The sequence below is a fragment of the Tursiops truncatus genome, chromosome 3 (assembly GCF_011762595.2).
Source record: "Tursiops truncatus isolate mTurTru1 chromosome 3, mTurTru1.mat.Y, whole genome shotgun sequence".
In the NCBI taxonomy this organism is placed as follows: Eukaryota; Metazoa; Chordata; class Mammalia; order Artiodactyla; family Delphinidae; genus Tursiops; species Tursiops truncatus.
The window spans coordinates 94,329,275-94,352,358 of NC_047036.1; the positions used below are offsets into that span (position 1 = coordinate 94,329,275).

Genomic DNA, 23,084 nt, shown 5'->3' on the forward strand with positions numbered 1-23,084 from the left:
AGGTTTACTTTTGCCTGATTTTCTTAGACGTTTTTCAGGAACATAAACATCAGTACTATTCAAAGTACGGTCCAAAAACCATACTGAACTGTCAGTGGCTGATGAAGAGAGAAGCACATAAAGTGAGAGTAAGCATGCATAGAAAGTAAGCATTTGGAAAGGCTGATAGCAATTTGATATTACCAAAACATTCAAGCACAAGATTTTGTATTTACAAAATTATGAGTTTGTGATTACTTGGAAATTTTTTTTTTTTTTTTTTTTTTTTTTTTTTTTTTTTGCGGTACGCGGGCCTCTCACTGTTGTGGCCTCTCCCGTTGCGGAGCACAGGCTCTGGATGCGCAGGCTCAGCGGCCATGGCTCACGGGCCCAGCCGCTCCGCGGCATGTGGGATCTTCCCAGACCGGGGCACGAATCCGTGCCCCCTGCATCGGCAGGCGGACTCTCAACCACTGTGCCACCAGGGAAGCCCGGAAATTTTTTTTAAAGCAGTTTGAGAAGAACTAGTATACATAACTGGTAAAAAGAAAAAGAAAAATTGTTTTCATTACAAGCAGAACATTGGTTATCTCTAGGGAAGAAATTGAGAGATGTGATCAGGAAAGGATACATAGAGCCTTTTACGGTGCTGACAATATTGCATTTCTTAACCTGAGCATTGGTTACTATGAGTATGTGCTTTATAATTTTATATCTCTTTAAATTGTACATGTTTAATATCCTCTTCTGTATTATCACAAATTTCACAATTTTTAAAAGTTTACAAATTTGTTATAAATACCAATTCTTTAAAAATATATACATTTATCTATGGAAAAGCTGAAATACATCAAAGCAGATGGTGGATTATTGGCAGATTTTACTCTTCGAACCATTATTTCTCAAATTCTTGCGTTGTCTTCTCTTTGTAAGGTAGTAGCAGTCACTAGTAATTACCAGCACTAAAAACAGATTATGCCAGGCCTAATATATGTTGATTTCAGCAAGGAATATAATCATCCTAATGATGCTATCTTATGGATAAAATGGAGAAACGCAGACTGAAAAATAGCACATTTGGTGGTTTAGGGATAACATCCCTATATTTTCCTCCAGAATTTGGAAACAACTGAGATGAAGTTATTCAGATCAAAGATCACCTTTACTAGTAAGAAAGTTAAAGAACATGTTTTTTGATCTGTACCAAGGAGTCCACACCCCTGAATTAGGGATTAATTCACTCAATTGCTGGCCTAGCTAGACAACTATGCACCACTCCCCACACCTGGACAGGACAAAGCGAAATTCCTTAGGGAACAAGTCTTTTGATCTATGTATTTTCTCCCTCCTCTAGCATCCTATAAAGGTCTTAGAACCTTCAAGTCCATTCTGCTTCATGACTTGCTTAACATTAGTTTCTTACATAGCTATCCTGTCTCCCCCGACAATTATGTTCCTGGAGGTCAGATTATCTTACTCATTTTTGAAACTTCTAGCAGTCTATTATGTACATGATAGACTTTCATATTTGTTACATACTATTTAAGAGCCCATATGAGTTGAGGCTACAGTAAGAACTTTAAGAACTAAAGAAAGATCAAGTGATTAAATTGGACCAATGACAAAAATATAGCTATTATTTATTAAGGGCTTGTATATGATAGGCACTGACCCTAAGTGTTTTATGAACATCTCATTATATTCTCATTATAGTAGATATTACCTTAGTAATAAATGAAGAAACAGAAATGCCGAGTTAACAAAATCATTTGTGTGAGGTCACCGACCATGATCTGAACTTGACTATGACTCCAAAGCCAAAGCACTGAACCTCTATTTTTTTAATTAAAAAATTTTATTTATTTATTTTTGGCTGTGTTAGGTCTTCATTGCAGTGCGCGGGCTTCTCATTGCGGTGTCTTGTTGCGGAGCACAGGCCCTAGGCGCCTGAGCTCAGTAGTTGTGGCTCACGGGCTTAGTTGCTCTGCGGCATGTAGGAGGCGGATTCTTAACCACTGCGCCACCAGGGAAGCCCCTGAACTGCTACTGAGGTATACTGAAATCAAGACTGCTAAACCTTTGGAGATCTATCCTTAAGTGGTGCTTGTAGATAATTACTGCATAGTGGTTGAGAAAGGGGGGTCTGGAGCCAGACTGCCATGGTTCATATTCCAGATTTTGTTAATTACTAACTGTGATATAGGCAGGTTTCTTAACCTCTCTAGGCCTCCCTTTCCTCATCTGTAAAATGGGAATAATATCCTTACTTCATAGGATTATTGCAAAGATGAAACGTGTCAGTACAAGCAAAAGACTTATCACAGCAGCTGGCACAAGGAAAGCATTCAATAAGTGTTAACCCATTGGGTTGGCCAAAAATTTCATTTGGTGAATGAATACGTTGCTCAATTTAGTTCCTGGTGAAAATGAAAAATGTCTTTTTACTTAAAACTGAACGAACTTTTTGGCCAGCCCAATATATTATTATTTCTCTGCTACTTTTGTACGTGTGCCTAGGAATCAGAACATCCCCCATAACATTATAATGGGGAACAAAGTTCAGAAAACTTGGCATTATACAACCAAAGGTTAATTTACCTAAAAACTAAGAGCTTCTTAGGGAATTGAAGGCTTAACTTCCTTTCACCAAAACTTTCAGTAAGAAAAGGAAAAGTAAGGTTAAAAGTGAGGTGTTTACAGGTTGTATTTCTCTTCTTTAACTTTCTTTCTTGGTCAGTCCCTGAGATGTTCCAATGAAATATCAAGTAAATTATCACTCTCTTGCTACAAAACTATACTCCAAGCTGCAAGCTGATAAGGAGCTTCAAAAAGATTTAAATCTTGACAGAAATAAGTGAAGTCAGTTTGTTGAAATATTTTTTTATTCTACAAGAATTGATTGGTGCAATCCTGCAGAACCAACATTTTTAATTTAGAGAAATTTTTCTTTTCAAAAGTAAATGAAAACCCCCTTTGAATAATTGATATATCAATTTGTTTAATTCTTGAAAACAATAGTCATAGGGTCTGCTTTGTCCTATTTAACCATAAATGTTACACATTTACAAACTGAAGCAAAAATGGATAGTACAGAGATTTAAATGAAATCTTTCAAAGAATAAAATTGCTTTTCAGTCCACTGTGTTTTCAAAGTTGATTATCATCAAGCCAGGATGAAAGCTGTGAACCCCAAACCATTTGTTTCTTTAATAAAAAATGAATATTTAGATTATTAGCAAAGTAATATCTTAAAATGTATCTTCACACAGTTGGAATTTTAGTATAAACTTATATATCAAGTCCCTTTCCATTATTTATTCTACTTTAAAAATATATACAGCTAATGATGTTTAAATATGTATTCTGAGCCATATGTCCAAACGTAAATATTTGGGGAATTCAAACTGTTGCAACAAGTTATGAAAGGATTAAAGAAAAAAGATGAGCTACAAATTATATAGGGGAAGGAAGAAAAAAGTTCTTACTTAATATTCATGTCTAGGTAGATATGTATTTTCTAATTTTAATATACATACCTAGTTGAGTATAGGCAAGCCATCAAACTTTAACCAGTTACAAACAGACTAGACTAAGTCACTACTATTTTCTACAACAGGTAACAGTGGTGATTTAAAAAAAATTTAATATATCTCAATAGTTTCACCGCAAGTTATCTGTGGTAATAATCTTTAAATATCCTGAAGTTTTGATAGGCACAGATTAAATAACTGCATTATCTATGCCAAACTCGGCACACTTATGATACCCAGCTCTGCTGAATTATGGTGTAACTATCTGAATACAAAAGAGCAGACAGGCAACCAGAAAAGGACATTTAACATACTCCCATGTTTATCACTTTAACATTAGTGTTTAAAATTTGCAAATCTAGAGGGACACTTAAAAAGCTACAGGACAACTCCAATACAAGAACCCCAATAGATAAATCTGCAGAATCTTAAACTTCAGTTCTTAATCCACTGGTATATATTGTTGAAGGAGTAGCTATTTGGTCTTCAAAAATTTTAGAATTAAAAGTCTGAAAATATGTTCATCCCTTGCTACACTGTAGCACTTGAAATTAGCAAGCAGGACAACCTGAATTCATTTTGCTCTTACATGCAGCAGTGTATATGCATCTTAAGACAGCTTAGGATTAAGAGTTAACTTCTAGTCAGTAGTGGTAAGTGACTAGAATTGCTATCCAATCAGTATTCTGTGGTACCACATATCAAAGTCCTAACAATATGACAGTCACGTTCAGCACTCATCACTTTTAGGTGGGGGATAGAAGCATGGCAAAAAGCAGTTGCAATTTTTTTTTTTAACAGCATAAAAGCTTTAAACCCAGTTCTGCATCATCTTGTATTCCATTCTAGAATACTTGGAATCTTATCTCAATCAGCTCAATGTATGCAAGTTATAAAACACAAACACAGTCTAAACCCTATAGTCTACAGAAAATGCACTAATACTCGTTAAATGCAGTACAATCAATGAAGATTATCAAATAAGAAACACATACACGGCATTCTAAATTTTTAAAATCATCTTAGGGCTGTTAACCAGAGATTGTACAAATTACATGTGCAAGACCAAAAAAACCAAAAAAGAAAGAAAGAAAGAAAAAAACCAAAGTAACTAACTTCTCAGTGCATCACACCCATTAGGATAAAATGTATGGCACTTTTATAATACTATATTACAACTCTCAATTTAAGCTGGGAGTGACTCAGACATTAAAGCCACATAAGAGCAAGAACTAGCCAATTCAAATGTTTACAATGAAACATCACCTTTTTTCTTTGTAAAAGCACTGAAAATGTAATATGTGCAGATAACTCACTAAAAGTCTTCTCATTTCATTTGCCCCCCATTGTAGTGTCTTAAATTATTCTGTAATTATTCTACCTGTTACAACAGTCTGACTTTTAAGGCCTGTGTAAACTCTATTATGTTACTGAAACATACTATTTTCTGTGTGGTAAAAATGTCTTTATGAAAAAAAATAACATATCTGGTTATAGATCATAGAATAAACCCAAACAATAAAAACGATATTTTCCAAGCTACTGAGAAATAAATTAAACCATGATGTATCAATTTAAAATTATATCAATATTAACTAACATTTCTATGGTAGATTTTTTTCCTCATAAAATTAAACAGTGCAGAATAGGGCTTGGGCTATAGCTAATCACAACTGGTTTTCTTAAAAACAAAACTTTATTTCCTATAAACAACTGAAAGGTAATTTTCTTCCTCCACAACACATGTAGACATTAAACTGAAGGTTTTAAAAATCTCCACTACTTACAAGAAAAGTATTTTTAAATGGCTAAAAGGAACCAAAATACCAAAATACCAAATCAAAATACTTTAGTGTGCGAAGAGCAGATAGAAACAACCAAGAAAAGAGTAGATCATTGTGCTGAATATTTATGAATAGCCCAAAATAAGTCCCAAAGTTTTTCTACCTTTACAAATAAAAAAAGGTGTCCTTTCCACAGCTTGGGGAATGCATCGTACATCCCTCCACAACAAGTGTATGAGTAAGATTCTAAAAATGTTGCCAATATTAAGTTCTTCGGTACCTAAAATTAATTAGAGGACAGCAATATTACAGCGGCAATGGTGGATCAATTCTCAAAACGTAGTTACGATCCAACACGAGTTGTCGTGGTTCTTTTATCTGAGAAAAAGCTTTTCAGAAGAAATACCTGCCCTATGCTAACCACCAGAAGAATGAGGGCTTCTCCTACTGACCAATAGGCCACTCTTGTATTTAGATCCTCAGCTCGGCTTCGGCCTTGGGCCTCTCTCAAACGGAAATGAGTCTGATAGTCAATGACAGATTTCAGAGCTTCGTGAATTGAAACACAGGCAGATTCCATCTAAAGAGAAAGATTTTCAGTTAGTATGTTTTAATACTTTCTGTACAATCCATCTAGCATATTCATCTTTTCTTTTAATTTGATCGCAATTCCTCATCTGACTAACATTCTACTAAACTGGCACTCATTCATTCACTCATTCGTGTCAATGGTCCTGGCAAAGCAACGCTTCTACGCATTCTCACTAGGATGACTGGTAAGGCTAGAGATCCCATGAAGCAGCTATTGCCCCAAACTGGAACGTCCCAACTGTGGCATCTGTTAAGGTGGCAGATGGAACATGAAGCTAACAGTAGGAGAAATACTAAGCGGTTAAGGTTGGTAGCTACCGAGTTTCAAGGCCAGGTTTCTTAAAGAGGAAGAATTAGGAGGAAGGGAATGGCAGGTCAGTAAATTTGACCAATTATAATGATATGAATCAAAGTCCAAATATATACAAAAACAAACGAAATATGGCATAAAAGTAGATTGTTAGTCAAAGTTATTTCAACTATCTTAAAAGCAGCCGAAACTGAAAAGTGATAGGTCAGAGTAGGAATTTTTTTTTCACGTTTACCACTTTGCTAAATAAGTCTTCCTCATGCCAGTCAACAAAACTAATATATACGTTCTCAACAGGACGTAAGTTTCATTTTCACTGTGTAATGAGTTTGTAGGCCTTCATCTGATGACACCATAGCTTTTTCTAAATTACACTATCTGCTTTGAGATAGGTTAAGAGTAATTTTTTTTGTTGTATACCAGTTTAATGTTTTTCTACTGCTGAAAACTTAATCCTGGTGATGAAATATATGCTTTATTATACTTATTTTACATCACAAACCATGTATTAGTTTTTTATTTCAATTTTTGTTTGTTGTAATTTTAATAATAGACATTAGAAAATAATTTAAACACTTAATAAAGTTCTACCAAAGTAAGTATGAAAGGAATAGTTACAAAAATATTTCATTAAAAGTTCGTTTAAAAAGTATGAGAGATGAAGACTGGCGTCCCTCACTGCCACCCGCGCTGGGCCTGCAGCAGCTCTTCTGTCCTGTGCTACAGACTCCCCAGAAGAAACAGTGTTTTCTTTGCTGCTTTAACAGTGGAATTAGATGTTAAGTATGTTGACATCGGTGCCCAGTATCCTGGTGAGGTAAGGAACAAAAGATCTTGGAATGAGGAGCCCTACAAGATGGCAGAGGAGTAAGACACGGAGATCACCTTCCTCCCCACAAATACATCAAAAATTCATCTACATGTGGAACAACTCCTACAGAACACCCACTGAATGCCTGCAGAAGACCTCAGACTTCCCAAAAGACAAGAAACTCCCCACGTACCTGGGTAGGGCAAAAGAAAAAACAGAGACAAAAGAGTAGGGATGGGACCTGCATCTCTGGGAGGGAGCTGTGAAAGAGGAAAAGTTTCCACACACTAGGAAGCCCCTTCACTGGTGGGGACAGTGCGGGGGGAAGCTTCGGAGCCACGGAGGAGAGCGCAGCAACAGGGGTGCAAAGGGCAAAGCGCAGAGATTCCCGCACAGAAGATTGGTGCCGACCAGCACTCACCAGCCCGAGAGGCTTGTCTGCTCACCCACCGGGGCGGGTGGTGGCTGGGAGCTAAGGTTCAGGCTTTGGAGGTCGGATCCCAGGGAGAGGACTGGGGTTGGCTGCATGAACACAGCCTGAAGGGGGATAGTGCACCACAGCTAGCCGGGAGGGAGTCCAGGAAAAGGTCTGGACCTGCCAGAGAGGCAAGAGACCATTGTTTTGAGGTACGCGAGGAGAGGGGATTCAGAGTGCTGCCTAAACGAGCTTCAGAGATGGGTGTGAACCATGGCTATCAGCTTGGACCCCAGAGATAGGCATGAGACGCTCAGGGTGCTGCTGCAGCCACCAAGAAGCCTGTGTGCAAGCACAGGTCACTATCCACACCTCCCCTCTTGGGAGGCTGTGCAGCCTGCCACTGCCAGGGTCCCGGGATCCAGGGACAACTTCCCTGGGAGAACACACAGCCTGCCTCAGGCAGCTGCAATGTTACACTGGCCTCTGCCGCTGCAGGCTTGCCCTGCAAACCAATTATGACTACCATACCCTCCTCTCCCCAGCCTGAGTGAGCAAGACAGCCCTAATCAGCTGCTACTTTAACCCCGTCCTGTCAGGGTGGGAACAGACACCAGAGGGCAACCTACACACAGAGGCGGGGCCAAAACTAAAGCTGAGCCCCAGGAGCTGTGCGAACAAAGAAGAGAAAGGGAAATTTCTCCGTGCAGCATCAGGAGCAGCGGATTAAATGCCACAATCAACTCGATGTATGCTGCATCTGTGGAATACCTGAATAGACAATGAATGTTCTCAAAATTGAGGCGGTGGACTTTGGGAGCAACTGTAGACTTGGGGTTTGCTTTCTGTGTCTGATTTGTTTTGGTTTTATCTTTATCTTAGTTTAGTGCTTGTTATCACTGCTGGATCTGTTTATTGGTTTGGCTGCTCTCTTCCTTTTATTTATTTTTATTAATTTTTTAAATTTAATTTTATTCCTTTTTTTCTCTTTTTGTGAGGGTGTATGTGTATGCTTCTTTGTGTGAATTTGTCTATTTAGGTTTGCTTTTACCATTTGGTTTGAGGTTCTACCTGCTAGGTTTTTCTCTCTTCCTTTTCTTCCGAGCTGTGTGGCTGCCAGGGTCTTGGTGCTCTGGCCGGCTGTCGGGCCTGAGCCTCCGAGTTGGGAGAGCCGAGTCCAGGACACTGGACCACCAGAGACCTCCTAGCCACACGTAATGCCAATCGGCGAGAGCTCTCCCAGAGATGTCCGTCTCAACTCTAGGACCCAGCTCCACCCAACGGCCAGCAGGCTCCAATGTTGGACACCTCATGCCAAACAACTATCAAGACAGGAACACAATGCCACCCATTAGCAGAGAAGCTGCCTAAAGTCATACTAAGTTCACAGACACAGACACATACCAAAACATACCACTGGACACAGCCCTGCCACCAAAAGATCCAGCCCCACCCACCAGAGCACACGCACCACTCCCCTCCACCAGGAAGTCTACACAAGCCACTGAACCAATCTCACACGCTGTGGGCAGACACCAAAAATAATGGGAACTACGGACTTGCAGCCTGTGAAAAGGAGACACCAAACACAGTAAGTTAAACAAAATGAGAAGACAGAGAAATACATAGCACATGAAGGAGCAAGGTAAAAACCCACCAGACCAAACAAATGAGGAGGAAATAGGCAGTCTACCTGAAAAAGAATTCAGAGTAATGATAGTAAAGATGATCCAAAATCTTGGCAACAGAATGGAGAAAACACAAGAAACGTTTAATGAGGACCTAGAAGAAATAAAGAGCAAGCAAACAATGATGAAGAACACATTAAATGAAATTAAAAATATTCTAGAAGGAATCAATAGCAAAATAACTGAGGCAGAAGGACGGATAAGTGACCTGGAAGATAAAACAGTGGAAGTAACTGCCACAGAGCAGAATAAAGAAAAAAGAATGAAAATAATTGAAGACAGTCTCAGAGGCCTCTGGGATAACATTAAACACACCAACGTTCGAATTATAGGGGTCCCAGAAGAAGAAGAGAAGAAGAAAGAGTCTGAGAAAATATTTGAAGGGATTACAGTTGAAAACTTCCCTAACATTGGAAAGGAAATAGTCAAACAAGTCCAGGAAGCACAGAGAGTCCCATACAGGATAAATCCAAGGAGAAACATGCCAAAACATGTATGAATCCAACTAACGAAAATTAAATACAAAGAAAAATTATTAAAAGCAGCAAGGGAAAAGCAACAAATAACATACAAGGGAATCCCCATAAGATTAACGGCTGATCTTTCAGCACAAACTCTGCAAGCCAGAAGGGAGTGGCAGGACATATTTAAAGTGATGAAAGGGAAAAACCTAAAACCAAGATTACTCTACCCAGCAAGAATCTCATTCAGATTTGACAAGAGAAATTAAAACCTTTACAGACAAGCAGAAGTTAAGAGAATTCAGCACCACCAAACCAGCTTTACAACAAATGCTAAAGGAAGTTCTCTAGGCAGGAAACAAAAGAGAAGGAAAAAACCTACAAAAACAAACCCAAAACAATCAAGAAAATGACAATAGGAACATACATCTCGATAATTACCTTATATGTAAATGGATTAAATGCCCCAACCAAAAGACACAGACTGGCTGAATGGACACAAAAACAAAACCCGTATATATGCTGTCTACAAGAGACCCACTTCAGACCTAGGGACACATACAGACTGAAACTGAGGGGATGGAAAAAGATATTCCATGCAAATGGAAATCAAAAGAAAGTTGAACTAGCAATTCTCATATCAGACAAAATAGACTTTAAAATAAAGACTATTACAAGAGACAAAGAAGGAGACTACGTAAAAATCAAGGGATCAATCCAAGAAGATATAACAACTGTAAACATTTATGCACCCAACATAGGAGCACCTCAATACATAAGGCAAATGCTAACAGCCATAAAAGGGGAAATTGTCAGTAACTACAAATCGACAGTAACTACAAATTACTGGCACTACTACAATAATAGTAGGGGACTTTACACCCCACTTTCACCAATGGACAGATCATCCAAAATGAAAATAAACAAGGAAACACAGCTTTAAATGAAACATTAGACCAGATGGACATAATTGACATTTATAGGACATTCCATCCAAAAACGACAGAATATACTTTCTTCTAAGTGCTCATGGAAAATTCTCCAGGATAGATCATATCTTGGGTCACAAATCAGGCCTTGGTAAATTTAAGAAAATTGAAATCGTATCAAGTATCTTTTCCAACCACAACGCTATGAAACTAGATATCAATTACAGGAAAAAATCTGTAAAAAATACAAACACATGGAGGCTAAACAATACACTACTTAATAACGAAGTGATCACTGAAGAAATTAAAGAGGAAATAAAAAAATACCTAGAAACAAATGACAATGGAGACACGACGATCCAAAACCTATGGGATGCAGCAAAAACAGTTCTAAGAGGGAGGTTTATAGCGATACAATCCTACCTTAAGAAACAGGAAACATCTCAAATAAACAACCTAACCTTGCACCTAAAGCAATTAGAGAAAGAAGAACAAAAAAACCCCAAACTTAGAAAAAAGAAAGAAATCATAAAAATCAGATCAGAAATAAATGAAAAAGAAATGAAGGAAACGATAGCAAAGATCAATAAAACTAAAAGCTGGTTCTTTGAGAAGATAAACAAAATTGATAAACCATTAACCAGACTCATCAAGAAAAAAAGGGAGAAGGCTCAAATCAACAGAATGAGAAGTGAAAAAAGGAGAAGTAACAACTGACTCCGCAGAAACACAAAGGATCATGAGAGACTACTACAAGCAACTATATGCCAATAAAATGGACAACCTGAAAGAAATGGACAAATTCTTAGAAAAATACAACCTCCCAAGACTGAACCAGGAAGAAACAGAAAATATGAACAGACCAATCACAAGCACTGAAATTGAAACTGTGAATAAAAATCTTCCAACAAACAAAAGCCCAGGACCAGATGGCTTCACAGGCGAATTCTATCAAACATTTAGAGAAAAGCTAACACCTATCCTTCTCAAACTCTTCCAAAATACAGCAGAGGGAGGAACACTCCCAAACTCATTCTACGAGGCCACCATCACCCTGATACCAAAACCAGACAAAGATGTCACAAAGAAAGAAAACTATAGACCAATATCACTGACGAACATAGATGCAAAAATCCTCAACAAAATACTAGCAAACAGAATCCAACAGCACATTAAAAGGATCATACACCATGATCAAGTGGGGTTTATCCCAGAAACACAAGGATTCTTCAGTATACACAAATCAATCAATGTGATACACCATATTAACAAACTGAAGAATAAAAACCATATGATAACCTCAATAGATGCACAAAAAGTTTTCGACAAAATTCAACACCCATTTATGATACAAACTCTCCAGAAAGCGAGGGAACCTACCTCAATGTAATAAAGGCCATATATGATAAACCCACAGTCAACATCGTTCTCAATGTTAAAAACTGAAACCATTTCCTCTAAGATCAGGAACAAGACAAAGTTGCCCAATCTCACCACCATTATTCAGTATAGTTTTGGAAGTTTTAGCCACAGCAATCAGAGAAGAAAAAGAAATAAAAGGAATCGAAATCAGAAAAGAAGTGAAACTGTCACTGTCTGCAGATGACATGATACTATACATAGAGAATCCTAAAGATGATACCAGAAAACTACTAAAGCTAATCAATGAATTTGGTAAAGTAGCAACATACAAAATTAATGCAAAGAAATCTCTTGCATTCTTATACACTAATGACGAAAAATCTGAAAGAGAAATTAAGGAAACACTCCCATTTACCATTGCAACAAAAAGAATAAAATACCTAGGAATAAACCTACCTAAGGAGACAAAAGACCTGTATGCAGAAAACTATAAGACACTGATGAAAGAAATTAAAGGCGATACAAACAGGTGGAGAGATATACCATGTTCGTGGATTGGAAGAATCAATACTGTGAAAATGACTATATTACCTAAAGCAATCTACAGATTCAATGCAATCCCTATCAAACTACCAATGGCATTTTTCATAGAACTGGAACAAAAAATTTCACAATTTGCATGGAAACACAAAAGACCCCGGACAGCCAAAGCAATCTTGAGAAAGGAAAATGGAACTGGAGGAATCAGGCTCCCTGACTTCAAACTATACTATAAAGCTACAGTAATCAAGACAGTATGGTACTGGCACAAAAACAGAAATATAGAGCAACGGAACAGGATAGAAATCCCAGAGATAAACCCATGGTTACCTTATCTTTGATAAAGGAGGCAAGGATATACAATGGAGAAAAGACACCTGTTCAATAAGTGGTGCTGGGAAAACCGGACAGCTACATGTAAAAGAATGAAATTAGAACACTTCCTAACACCAAACACAAAAATAAACTCAAAATGGATTAAAGAGCTAAATGTAAGGCCAGACACTATAAAACTCTTAGAGGAAAACATAGACAGAACACTCTATGACATAAATCACAGCAACATCCTTTTTGACCCACCATCTAGAGAAATGGAAATAAAACCAAAAATAAACAAATGGGACCTAATGAAACTTAAGCTTTTGCACAGCAAAGGAAACCATAAACAAGACCAAAAGACAACCCTCAGAATGGGAAAAAATATTTGCCAACAAAGCAACTGACAAAGGATTAATCTCCAAAATATACAAGCAGCTCATACAGCTCAATATCAAAAAACAAACAACCCAATCCAAAAATGGGCAGAAGAACTAAACAGACATTTCTCCAAAGAAGATATACAGATGGCCAACAAACACATGAAAGGATGCTCAACATCACTAATCATTAGAGAAATGCAAATCAAAACTACAATGAGGTATCACCTCACACTGGTCAGAATGGGCATCATCAAAATATCTACAGACAATAAATGTTGGAGAGGGTGTGGAGAAAAGGGAACCCTCTTACACTGCTGGTGGGAATGTAAACTGATATAGCCACTATGCAGAACAGTATGGAGGTTCCTTATAAAGCTAAAAATAGAACTACCATATGACCCAGCAATCCCACTACTGGGCATATACCCTGGGAAAACCATAACTCAAAAAGACACACATGTACTCCAATGTTCACTGCAGCACTATTTACAACAGCCAGGTCACGGAAACAACCTAAATGTCCACTGACAAGATGAATGGATAAAGAAGATGTGGTACATATATATAATGGAATATTACTCGGCCATAAAAAGGAACGAAATTGGACCATCTGTAGATGTGGATGGCCCTGGAGTCTGTCATACAGAATGAAGTCAGTCAGAAAGAGAAAAATAAATATCGTATATTAATCAATATATTCCACGCATATATGTGGAATCTAGAAAAATCGTACAGATGAACCTATTTCTAGGGCAGGAATAGAGATGCAGACGTAGAGAACGGACATGTGGACACGGCTGGGGGGGTTAGGAGGGATGAACTGGGAGATTAGGTTCGACATAAATACACTACCACGTGTAAAACAGATAGCTAGTGGGAACCTGTGGTATAGCACAGGGAGCTCAGCTTGGTGTTCTGTGATGGCCTAGACGGGATGAGGGGTATGGGAGGGAGGTCCAAGAGGAGGAATATATATATATATATACGCACACACATACAGCTGATTCACTCCGTTGTACAGCAGAAATTAACACAACAATTAAAAAAAAAGAATAGAATAAAATGTGATACAAATAAAGGAGGTTAAGCGGTCCTAAAAGCGTTTATCTATGTAGGTTTTTATCTACCTATCTATCTTGCCTACACCAGGTCTCAGTTGTGGCACGTGTGATGCTCGTTGTGACATGTGGGATCTTTTTTAGTTGCGGCATGCGGACGTCTAAGTTGCGGCATGAGGGCTCCTCAGTTGCGGCATGCAAACTCTTAGTTGTGGCATGCATATGGGATCGAGTTCCCTGACCAGGGATTGAAGCCGGGCCCTCTGCATTGGGAGCGTGGAGTCTTACCCACTGGACCACCAGGGAAGTCCCTGCTTAGGTTTTTAAAGCAAACTATCTTATTTTACAAATTAAAACTTATGAAGGTTAAGTTATAAACAATGGCCCCAAAGAAAAATCTTTTTACAAAGTGCTGTTCACACATAATGCTAAAATAAAGGGAACATTTCTAAAAATAAGAACATTTGAACACATCTTATTAATGCTTACAATAGGTTTATGAATTAAGGCTCTTACACATTCTTAAAAACTGCCTCTATCACTACATGATTTTGACCAAGAAACTACCTGGAACCTGGAAACAATGAAATCCAATTTAAGGATTTAACAAAAAGGTGATAAATAATTCCTTTGAATACCAAACTACCTTTTAGACATACTCTAAGCTCAAAATGTATCTGAACTAGAAATAAAACAGCTCTTCTCATCACCTGAGCAGTATTTGTTCACTGACTCTAAATTTCTTTTGCTATCTTTCCCTCATTAAGCTATTCTTCAAAATAAAATCCAATTTAGTTACCTTAACTATTTTTGTTAGATGACTTACTATTAATCTTTACTAGTTTACCTTCAGTTACAGCAAAAGTTACTGTAACAGCAGTTTGAGTAACACTAAATACTGGTATAAAAGTATATATATATATATATATACACACACACATTAATTAAAGCATCATTTTGGCTTCCAGTTATACCAACCTGCTAAGTTATGGTAGCAACATTCCTCCATGAATTATAGAAAATGCTTCATAATGCTAGAGTACTGTTTAGACTTTTAAGCTTTCTTTGCCATTGATGTTTCTACCTAAGTGATCCCCCTATTTTAATGTCTATTTTCTTTTCATAAAATCCTTTAACACTCTTCTTCACTAAAAAAGTCTGAAGTTCTCTGTGAAATGCCTAATCTACTGTAAGAGTTAAGATACTTCTTAAAGGTTGAGTTAAAGTCACAAAATTCTGTATTCCATCAATGAGTTAATGGATATTAAATTATGCTTTTTTTCCCTTTAAACATATCAATGTTGTGTTACTGACTTTTCATTACCTGGGTAAGAGCACTGACTCGGTTCTCACTAGGAAACAAAGGTGGGTCTTCTCCAACTTGAAAATCAAAATACACGGTTTTATGTGTGAAAGTAGAAAATTCATTGCTGAAGCAAAATTTGTATGTCCCATTTTTGGAGGCTGTGAAGGTAAAACTATCATACTGTTTCTTCATCTCTTTGTATAACACATTACCATCAGGATCTTCTAATCGACAATCTACATCATAGTGACCACCAGTAATCACCTACAAAAGAGAAAAAAACAAACAAAAAATGAAGAGATCACTGCAACTAACAAGTTTGAGAAATCAACCAGGTTTCCTGTTGAAATGGCTATAAGGTTTTTTTTACCATCACAGGCAATTTTACATTTCTTCTTTTTTTTTTTTTTCTTTGCGGTACGCGGGCCTCTCACTGTTGTGGGCTCTCCTGTTGCGGAGCACAGGCTCCGGACGCACAGGCTCAGTGGCCACGGCTCACAGGCCTAGCCTCTCCGCGGCAATGTGGGATCTTCCCAGACCCGGGCATGAACCCGTGTCCCCTGCATCGGCAGGCGGACTCTCAACCACTGCGCCACCAGGGAAGCCCCATTTCTTGATTTCTACCAGTGGATGGAACTTGGGAGGCAGATCTCAGTTCAACTAAAGCTTTACAGAAACTGAACAAATTTCCTCATGACAGGAGAGAGGGAACTAACCAACAATCCAGACAACTGTTCTAGTTACTAGAGGCCTCTTACATCACTTAATTCTCCCAACAACCCTACAAGACAGTATTTTTCCCTCAATTTGACAAACTGAGTTAAAATAAGTAAGCTACCCAAGATTTTTCACCTAGTAAGAGGCTGAATGCCAAATTCATACTCTTGACCCTTAAGCTTACTACCACGTAATATTTTCCTTCCTCCAATTTTTTCATCTAGTTTCCTATTAGCATCATCCTAGCACTCTCAGATAGTACAGTGAAGCACTTAAGTAGGTCAGTCCTTAGCCTAACACCCCATGCATACTTCTTTTAGAGAACTTAAGCTCATTTTACTGCCAAATTACAAACAGACTGTGTTTCTTAAGTTCTTTTATAGGTCAGTTATATGGAATTTGATACATACTTTGTTTTGAATTACATTTTGAGCAGAATAGACTTGTGGCCTGTTCCAAGAGTATATAATTATTTACAAACTTGTTTCCAAGAGAAACATAAATGATTAAACTACATTGTTTTAACCCCTGTGATTAAAGCAAAACCAAAACAGAACAACATGAAAGCAAATAAATGTTTTGTTCCTCTGCACAGTCTGTGTTTAAGGCAAAGCATATGAAAGGAAAGCCAGGGGTAGGTGAAAAGCTTCTGAAGAGGATTTTGGAGCTATTTTCAAAGGCTTATGCTTAATCAGTTACAATTTGAGCCATCTGAGTTATACAAATGAAGAGAAGAGGGAGACATTTTTCCTGAGGTTACTTGGCAAGCATAAGAGAGGAAGAAGGAAAAGGATTAAAGAGGAGAAAAAACTCCTTATATGAGAAAACACTGACTGGGAAAAAGAGGGAGAGGAGACAGGAGAAGAAACATAGGGTGCCTGTATCCACCTGAGGTAATGAGGAAGAGACATTGGGTTTGGGGGTTTCCAACCACCATGAGATATATTTTCAAGCTTGAACCCTCTGGGTTAGCATAATATTGACATTCTACATTTGTGGAACACAGAGATCAAACTTTGGACTTCAGAGAAGATTGATTATTTATATGACCTTTTGTCACTAAAGAGATAAGATAAATAACTGAACTATGTTAAAAGATCATTTTGATAATTAAATGAAATATAACTAGGCACTGAGGAAACCGTAGAATACGCAAATATTAACATACAGATATAACGTTTGACATAAAAACAGTGTCTTATCAATTGGGCATTTACCCCTCCCCACCACAAGTCGACAACCTTTCTTCTAGTTAAAATAATGACTTCATTTTATATACCCAATTATTCATACTTAACCATAGTACTTTGAATAATCAAAACATACATGCAAACAAAAATATAGAACCAGAACTGATCATCATGCCACTTTTCTTCTATCAAACTTTAAAACAAATAATCTTACTTCAGATAAAAATCACCCTTAAAACCTATCTGGTCACATAAGAAAGAAACAGGGGATCATCTCAAATTATGTGTCTACCTGTCCAGTTAGTCACAGAAACCTCTCGATATTATTGCCTCTCTCAAATTCACCCCATCTCTTCCATTCCCAATCCACAATCCAGATGGGACTATTGGCTCAACTTCCTAAAAGGTCTTCCCATAATCCAATCTCTCCTCCCTCTAATCCAGGGTTTCTTAACCTCAGTTATTAGATTATCTGGGGCTGGGTAAGTCTTTCTTTCAGGGGGCTGTGTTGCCCTGCGCACTGTAGCGTACTTAGCAGCATCTCCAGTCTCTAACCACCAGATGACAGTAATACCTCCCTCCCCACATGTCTCAAAACCTTTTGATAATTCCTGTGGCCTACAGAAAAATCCAAACCTGTTAACAACAGCATACCACACCCCTGTACTTCCTCAAGGAAGTCTCAGCACCTTCTACACCCTTTCTCACTCTATGTTCCAAAAATACCAGAAATTCTCTGAACAAGTCTCTGCTCTACATCTGCACTAATAGTGACAAATTACACAGGGTTTGTGTAGAAGAAGAATCACAGGACCCCAAATGACTACGCTTATAAATCTACAGTTTGTGAGAGGGAGAGAATACAATATAAAACATCACAGTCAAAAGCTGTCTCACAGCAAGAGGACAGAAGAGATCAGGTATGGGCTCCTTTGTTCTCCCTCTGTGAGGGATGTGGCCAGAAATATACCCTCTCAGATCAGGAACCACCCAAGTGTGCAAGAACACCTTGGAATCAGTGAGCCCAAAGTAGAGTCTTGACTGGGTTTTTTTATATTTTGCTTTTCCACATAAGCATATTTTTGCCGTATAACTATTCTCAGTAGCAGATTCTCCGGGGGTCTCACTGAGACCAGGTACAAATCATCAATCTCACTGTCATCGATGAACAATGCTGACAAACTGGCACAAACCTCCCCCCTAAAGCCCTCAGACCCACAGTTACAAAGCAACCCTGTGATTCAGTATTTTCAGTGCCGACTCAGGTTAATTTTCAGGCTTGCTGGAATTAAGTCTCACAAGCATAACATATCTGGTGAGGAAGTCCCTCCCCCCTCTGCCACCCTGTAGAGTAACTTCTATTTATCCCTCTAGACTCAGCTCATACATCAGACCCTCAGCTAAATTTCCCCTGATGATCCTCCGTCGTCAGCCAGCACTATATCTAGTGGGTACTTTCATTATTGCATTTAACATTACATGACTATGTGTCTATGTAAGGTCCCTGAGGTCAAGTTCAGCCTTATTTGTCTTTGGGAGGTAGTAAAAGGAAGTGGTTAAGAGCTTAACCTGGGTGGGAGGGAGGAAGACGCAAGAGGGAAGAGATATGGGGATACATGTATACGTATAGCTGATTCACTTTGTTATAAAGCATAAACTAACACACCATTGTAAAGCAATTATACTCCTATAAAGATGTTAAAAAAAAAAAAGAACTTAACCTGGAACTGCATACTGATTCTGCTGTTACACTTTGTAACCCTGGGTCTCAACTTACCGAAGCCTCAGTTTCTTCATCAGTAAAAAAATAATAAAAACTCTCTAATAAACCCATCTCATATCGAGTTGTCCTGAGAATTAAGTAATACACCTGAAATGCTTGCTATACAGTCTGCCACATAATAAACGCTAATTTTTTAGCCCGCAAGAGTAGTATAGTAGTACTCTCACCAACAAGCACAGCATCTGCACGTAGAAGTCAAGAAATGTTTGTTAAATTCAAACAAATAAAATTTTCACTGACACTTTATATTACAATTCTTGCTATCATCTTTTCTGTCTCCTGGTCCTAACCCATGAAGTTAAGCAAGGCTAAAAGTCATCCTTGGCCTCCCTCCCTCCCTCCCTCACTGTAGCCAAATCATCACCAAGTCCTGTTGCTTTTACCTAAAAAGTATCTCCCATCCTTTCACTTTTCTCCTTCCCCAGTGCTACCACCCTAGTCTCAGCCTGGACCACTACAATAGCCTCCTAATCAGTCTTCTACATCTACTTGGCAACACTCCATAATACCTTCTCTACCTGCACAAGTTAACATCCGTACAGCTACCAAGAATACTCAGAACTTGTCACTACACTGCTTACAACCCTATGATAGCTTCTCATACTCTTAGGAAAAACAAAAATCCTTTACCTGGCCAGCTGGGCACTACATGGTCTGGCCCCTGCTGACCTCCCTTCTTCTGGCTCCTTATTCCTCGCTATAGTGGACCTCTCTGTGTTCTTCAAATTCCCAGTCACTGTTACCACAGTGACCTTGCAAAGGCCATTCCCTCTTCCCCCTCCCCAAAGCATTTACAATTCATCTTTTACAGTTCAGCATCAAATCACTTCCTAAAGGAAGCCTTCCCAGATTCCAATGACCAGACCGTATATCACCTATTCTCTGCTCTTAAAGCACAATTCTGATGAATGAACAGGTACTAATTAAGAAAAGAACTGTAGGATGGGTAGGGAATCAAGAATGATGGCAGCGACCCTATATATTTTGTTCACTTCTCTATCACCAGCACCTAGTACTCAACAGCTGTTCAAACACGTTAAGTCTACCAACAAAAATAGAAACAGTAAAGACTGTTCTAACCAATTTAAGAAACTACGTTTTGTTAAATAGGCACTTTTTATATAATCCCTCAAATGAAAAGGGGCCTCTCATTTATCACAGCAATTCCTTCTACAAATCCTTTGGCAGATGGTCTTCTGGTCTGGAATAGAGCTCTTGCAACGACAGGAACCACATTAACCAATAATCCTAATATCAATGGAAAAACTGAAAAGCAACGGAGTTAGATACCGGCAGCACTTGAAATCTGATTAAAGTGGAGGTGCGGATTAGACAGCGGCGGACTGACGTTGGGCACTATGGAACAGGAATACATTTTTCTTTTAAAAGGAAACTCTTAAAGAAGAAAGTTCAAAATGACGGACATTAGAGAAAAGACGGAAAAATCACAGCCACAGGAAGCATTTCTGGAATTTATATACCTTAACATCTGGTCTTAAATGTCTAATGCGCAAGGTTTCGGACAGGAAAGCCAAATGGCCTGCATCAGCTACCTAGATGTGATTCCTGAATCAGCCAAAGAATGAGAAAACAGTCTCGACCCTGGAACCGCGAGCTGGGGCCCGCGACCGCCTGAGCCCGTAGTACCTGGAACTCGAGAGTGCACTTGGTGCCCTGCGTGATGTCCTCGTAGAAACACTGCTTGGCATTGTCGGGCAGCTCGAACGTGATCTCAGAGGCGCCGCAGGGCCCCGGCACCAGCAACAGCAGCAGCGCGAGCAGCCTACAGCCCCAACGGCCCGCGACGGCAGCCCAGCGCTGCGCGGACCACAGCCGGGGCATCCCGAAGCGGCGGCGGCGGCCTCAACCGAGCTGCGGGGAGATGCGAGCTCACGTCTCCACGGACTCACGGCGCGCGGCAGGCCTCACCCCAAACGGCACCGCGAAGACGCACCGCAGAGTTGCTCCGAGCCCCGAGAGATTCGAGATGCGCAGCGAGTCGCTGGTTACAGGGTAGGGGTGCTGAGGGACCAGGGCCTAGACGCCAGAACGAGCTAGAGAGCGCAGATAAAGACGGCAGAAAACAAGCGGAAAAGACTTGAGATAGCCGGAAGCTGGAACAAGAGACTGGGGAAAGAGGCGGGGCTTGAGGCACCTGCTCCAGCGACCCGGATGTGCTCTCCCCCGGCAGCGGGGAGAGATGTTGGAGTGTGTACGTGGAAGCCAGCAAGGCGTCAGCTAGGCCTCCGACAGCGCCTGGGCCGAGAGGCGTGGCCAGCATGGTGAACGTGGCGGGGCGGGGCGAGGAGAAGGGGTGTGGCCTGTGGTAGGAGCTGCCGGCCCTTGAGTGTTTCTGCTAGAGCTAAACGCTAGGGAGGCTCAGAGGGAGTGATGAAGAGCCGATATTGCTCTAGAGGGCTAATCACCGGTGGTAGAGCGCTTTGTAATTTGCAGAGAATTTTCTTGTAAATAATAAGTTTGGGGGGAAGCAGCTTTGCTAGGAGCGCGAATTCTGTGACCACCAGACTGCAGTAGTTCTAATCCCTACTCTGCTGGTTACTGGCTGTGTGACCTTAGACCAGCTGCTTAACCTCTCTACTTCAATCTTTGAATTTGAAAAATGAGAAAAGTAATAGTACCTAACCCAGAGGGTTACTACAAGGCTTCACTATTTGAAAAAAACCCTAGAAGAGTGGTTGTCATACAGGAAGCATCATACAGTAAGCATGTATGTAAGAGCCAGGCAGGGAAGTCAGAGGGTGGTGGGAAGGCCGGGTGGGGAGGTGGAGGCGTTTGATGAGGGGGGTGATGAAGGACCTTTAATGGCCTCAGGTGCCCAAAGCCTCTGCAGGGGGAAAGGAGCCCCCAGGAGATGAGATTTGGGGGAGATTGCACCTTCCTGAGACCAAGTGAAACAGAGCAGGACCCTATGGGGCCTTCCCAGGACAGACAACCCCATGCCCTAACCGCCCCAATAGTGCCATGTCCTCAGCCTGCCTTTTGTCTGTAGAAAAACTTTAGTCAAAGAATAAATTTAATCAAGAAGTGAAAAACTGCAGAAGCAAAAGAAAACCGTCAAACAAGACAAAACAGCAATAGTCATTAAACAATGTCAAGGACATTTCGTTCCTTCTCAAGGGCTATAGATAATATTCTGAGCCATATCCTTTGAGCAGCTATCTTGTAGATAATGAAATCCCCACCAGGTGGAAGAAATTAACTACATGATGACCAGACTGTAGCCATGACATAAGCTACCACAATTCCGAGAACTGGCCTCAAAGAAATGGGAACAAACTGACCCTGGAACTGAAGACTAACTGTACTTAAAACAATCGAGGTGACACTGGTCAGACCACTGCATGACTAATTGCAGGACAACTGTCAGAGGTGACTGTGCTGTTTCTGCATGTAGCCCCCTCCCTCCACCTATACACACCTGAAACTCCCCTTTAAAAGGTCTTGCCCACTGATTGATTGTCAGTGGAGAGTTGATCTTCGGAGGTTGCCGGCCTCTGAAATAAAGCAAACTTTCCAACCAATCTTGCCTCTCGATTATTGGCCTTCGAGCGGCAAGCAGCTGAACCCACTTTTGGTAATGCTAGGCCAGAAAAAGAAGTAGTTTTTTGTGTGTGTCTGTGAGTGGAAAGAAGAATGAATTTCAAAGTAGAAAGCTTGGGTTCTATTTTCTAACTCTTGACTCTTGGCAAGAAACATTGCTCTTTTAAACCTCCATTTCTTCATGCATCAAGTGGCAATACAAACAAAGAATGAATGAATGATTAAGATTAAGACCATAATGCAATACAGTACACACCACCAGAGAGGCAGATAGACAAATTTTTAAAAATACAGCAATACCAGATGTTGGCGAGCAAATAGGACAACAAGATCCCTCATACATCGCTGGTGGAAATGTAAATTGGCCCAAC

The 23,084-nt window shown here is 39.7% G+C and overlaps 1 protein-coding gene across 1 annotated transcript; it reads right to left on the minus strand.

Annotated features, from left to right (window-relative positions):
* Nucleotides 1–2,843: 2,843 nt before the first annotated feature.
* On the minus strand, nucleotides 2,844–21,343 carry TMED7 (transmembrane p24 trafficking protein 7). Its single transcript, XM_019940855.3, has 3 exons — nucleotides 20,800–21,343; nucleotides 15,481–15,726; nucleotides 2,844–5,873 (listed from the first exon to the last, which is right to left on the minus strand). The coding sequence occupies exons 1-3, from the start codon at nucleotides 20,992–20,994 to the stop codon at nucleotides 5,637–5,639; spliced, it is 678 nt and encodes a 225-aa protein (XP_019796414.1). The 5' UTR covers nucleotides 20,995–21,343; the 3' UTR covers nucleotides 2,844–5,636.
* Nucleotides 21,344–23,084: the final 1,741 nt, after the last annotated feature.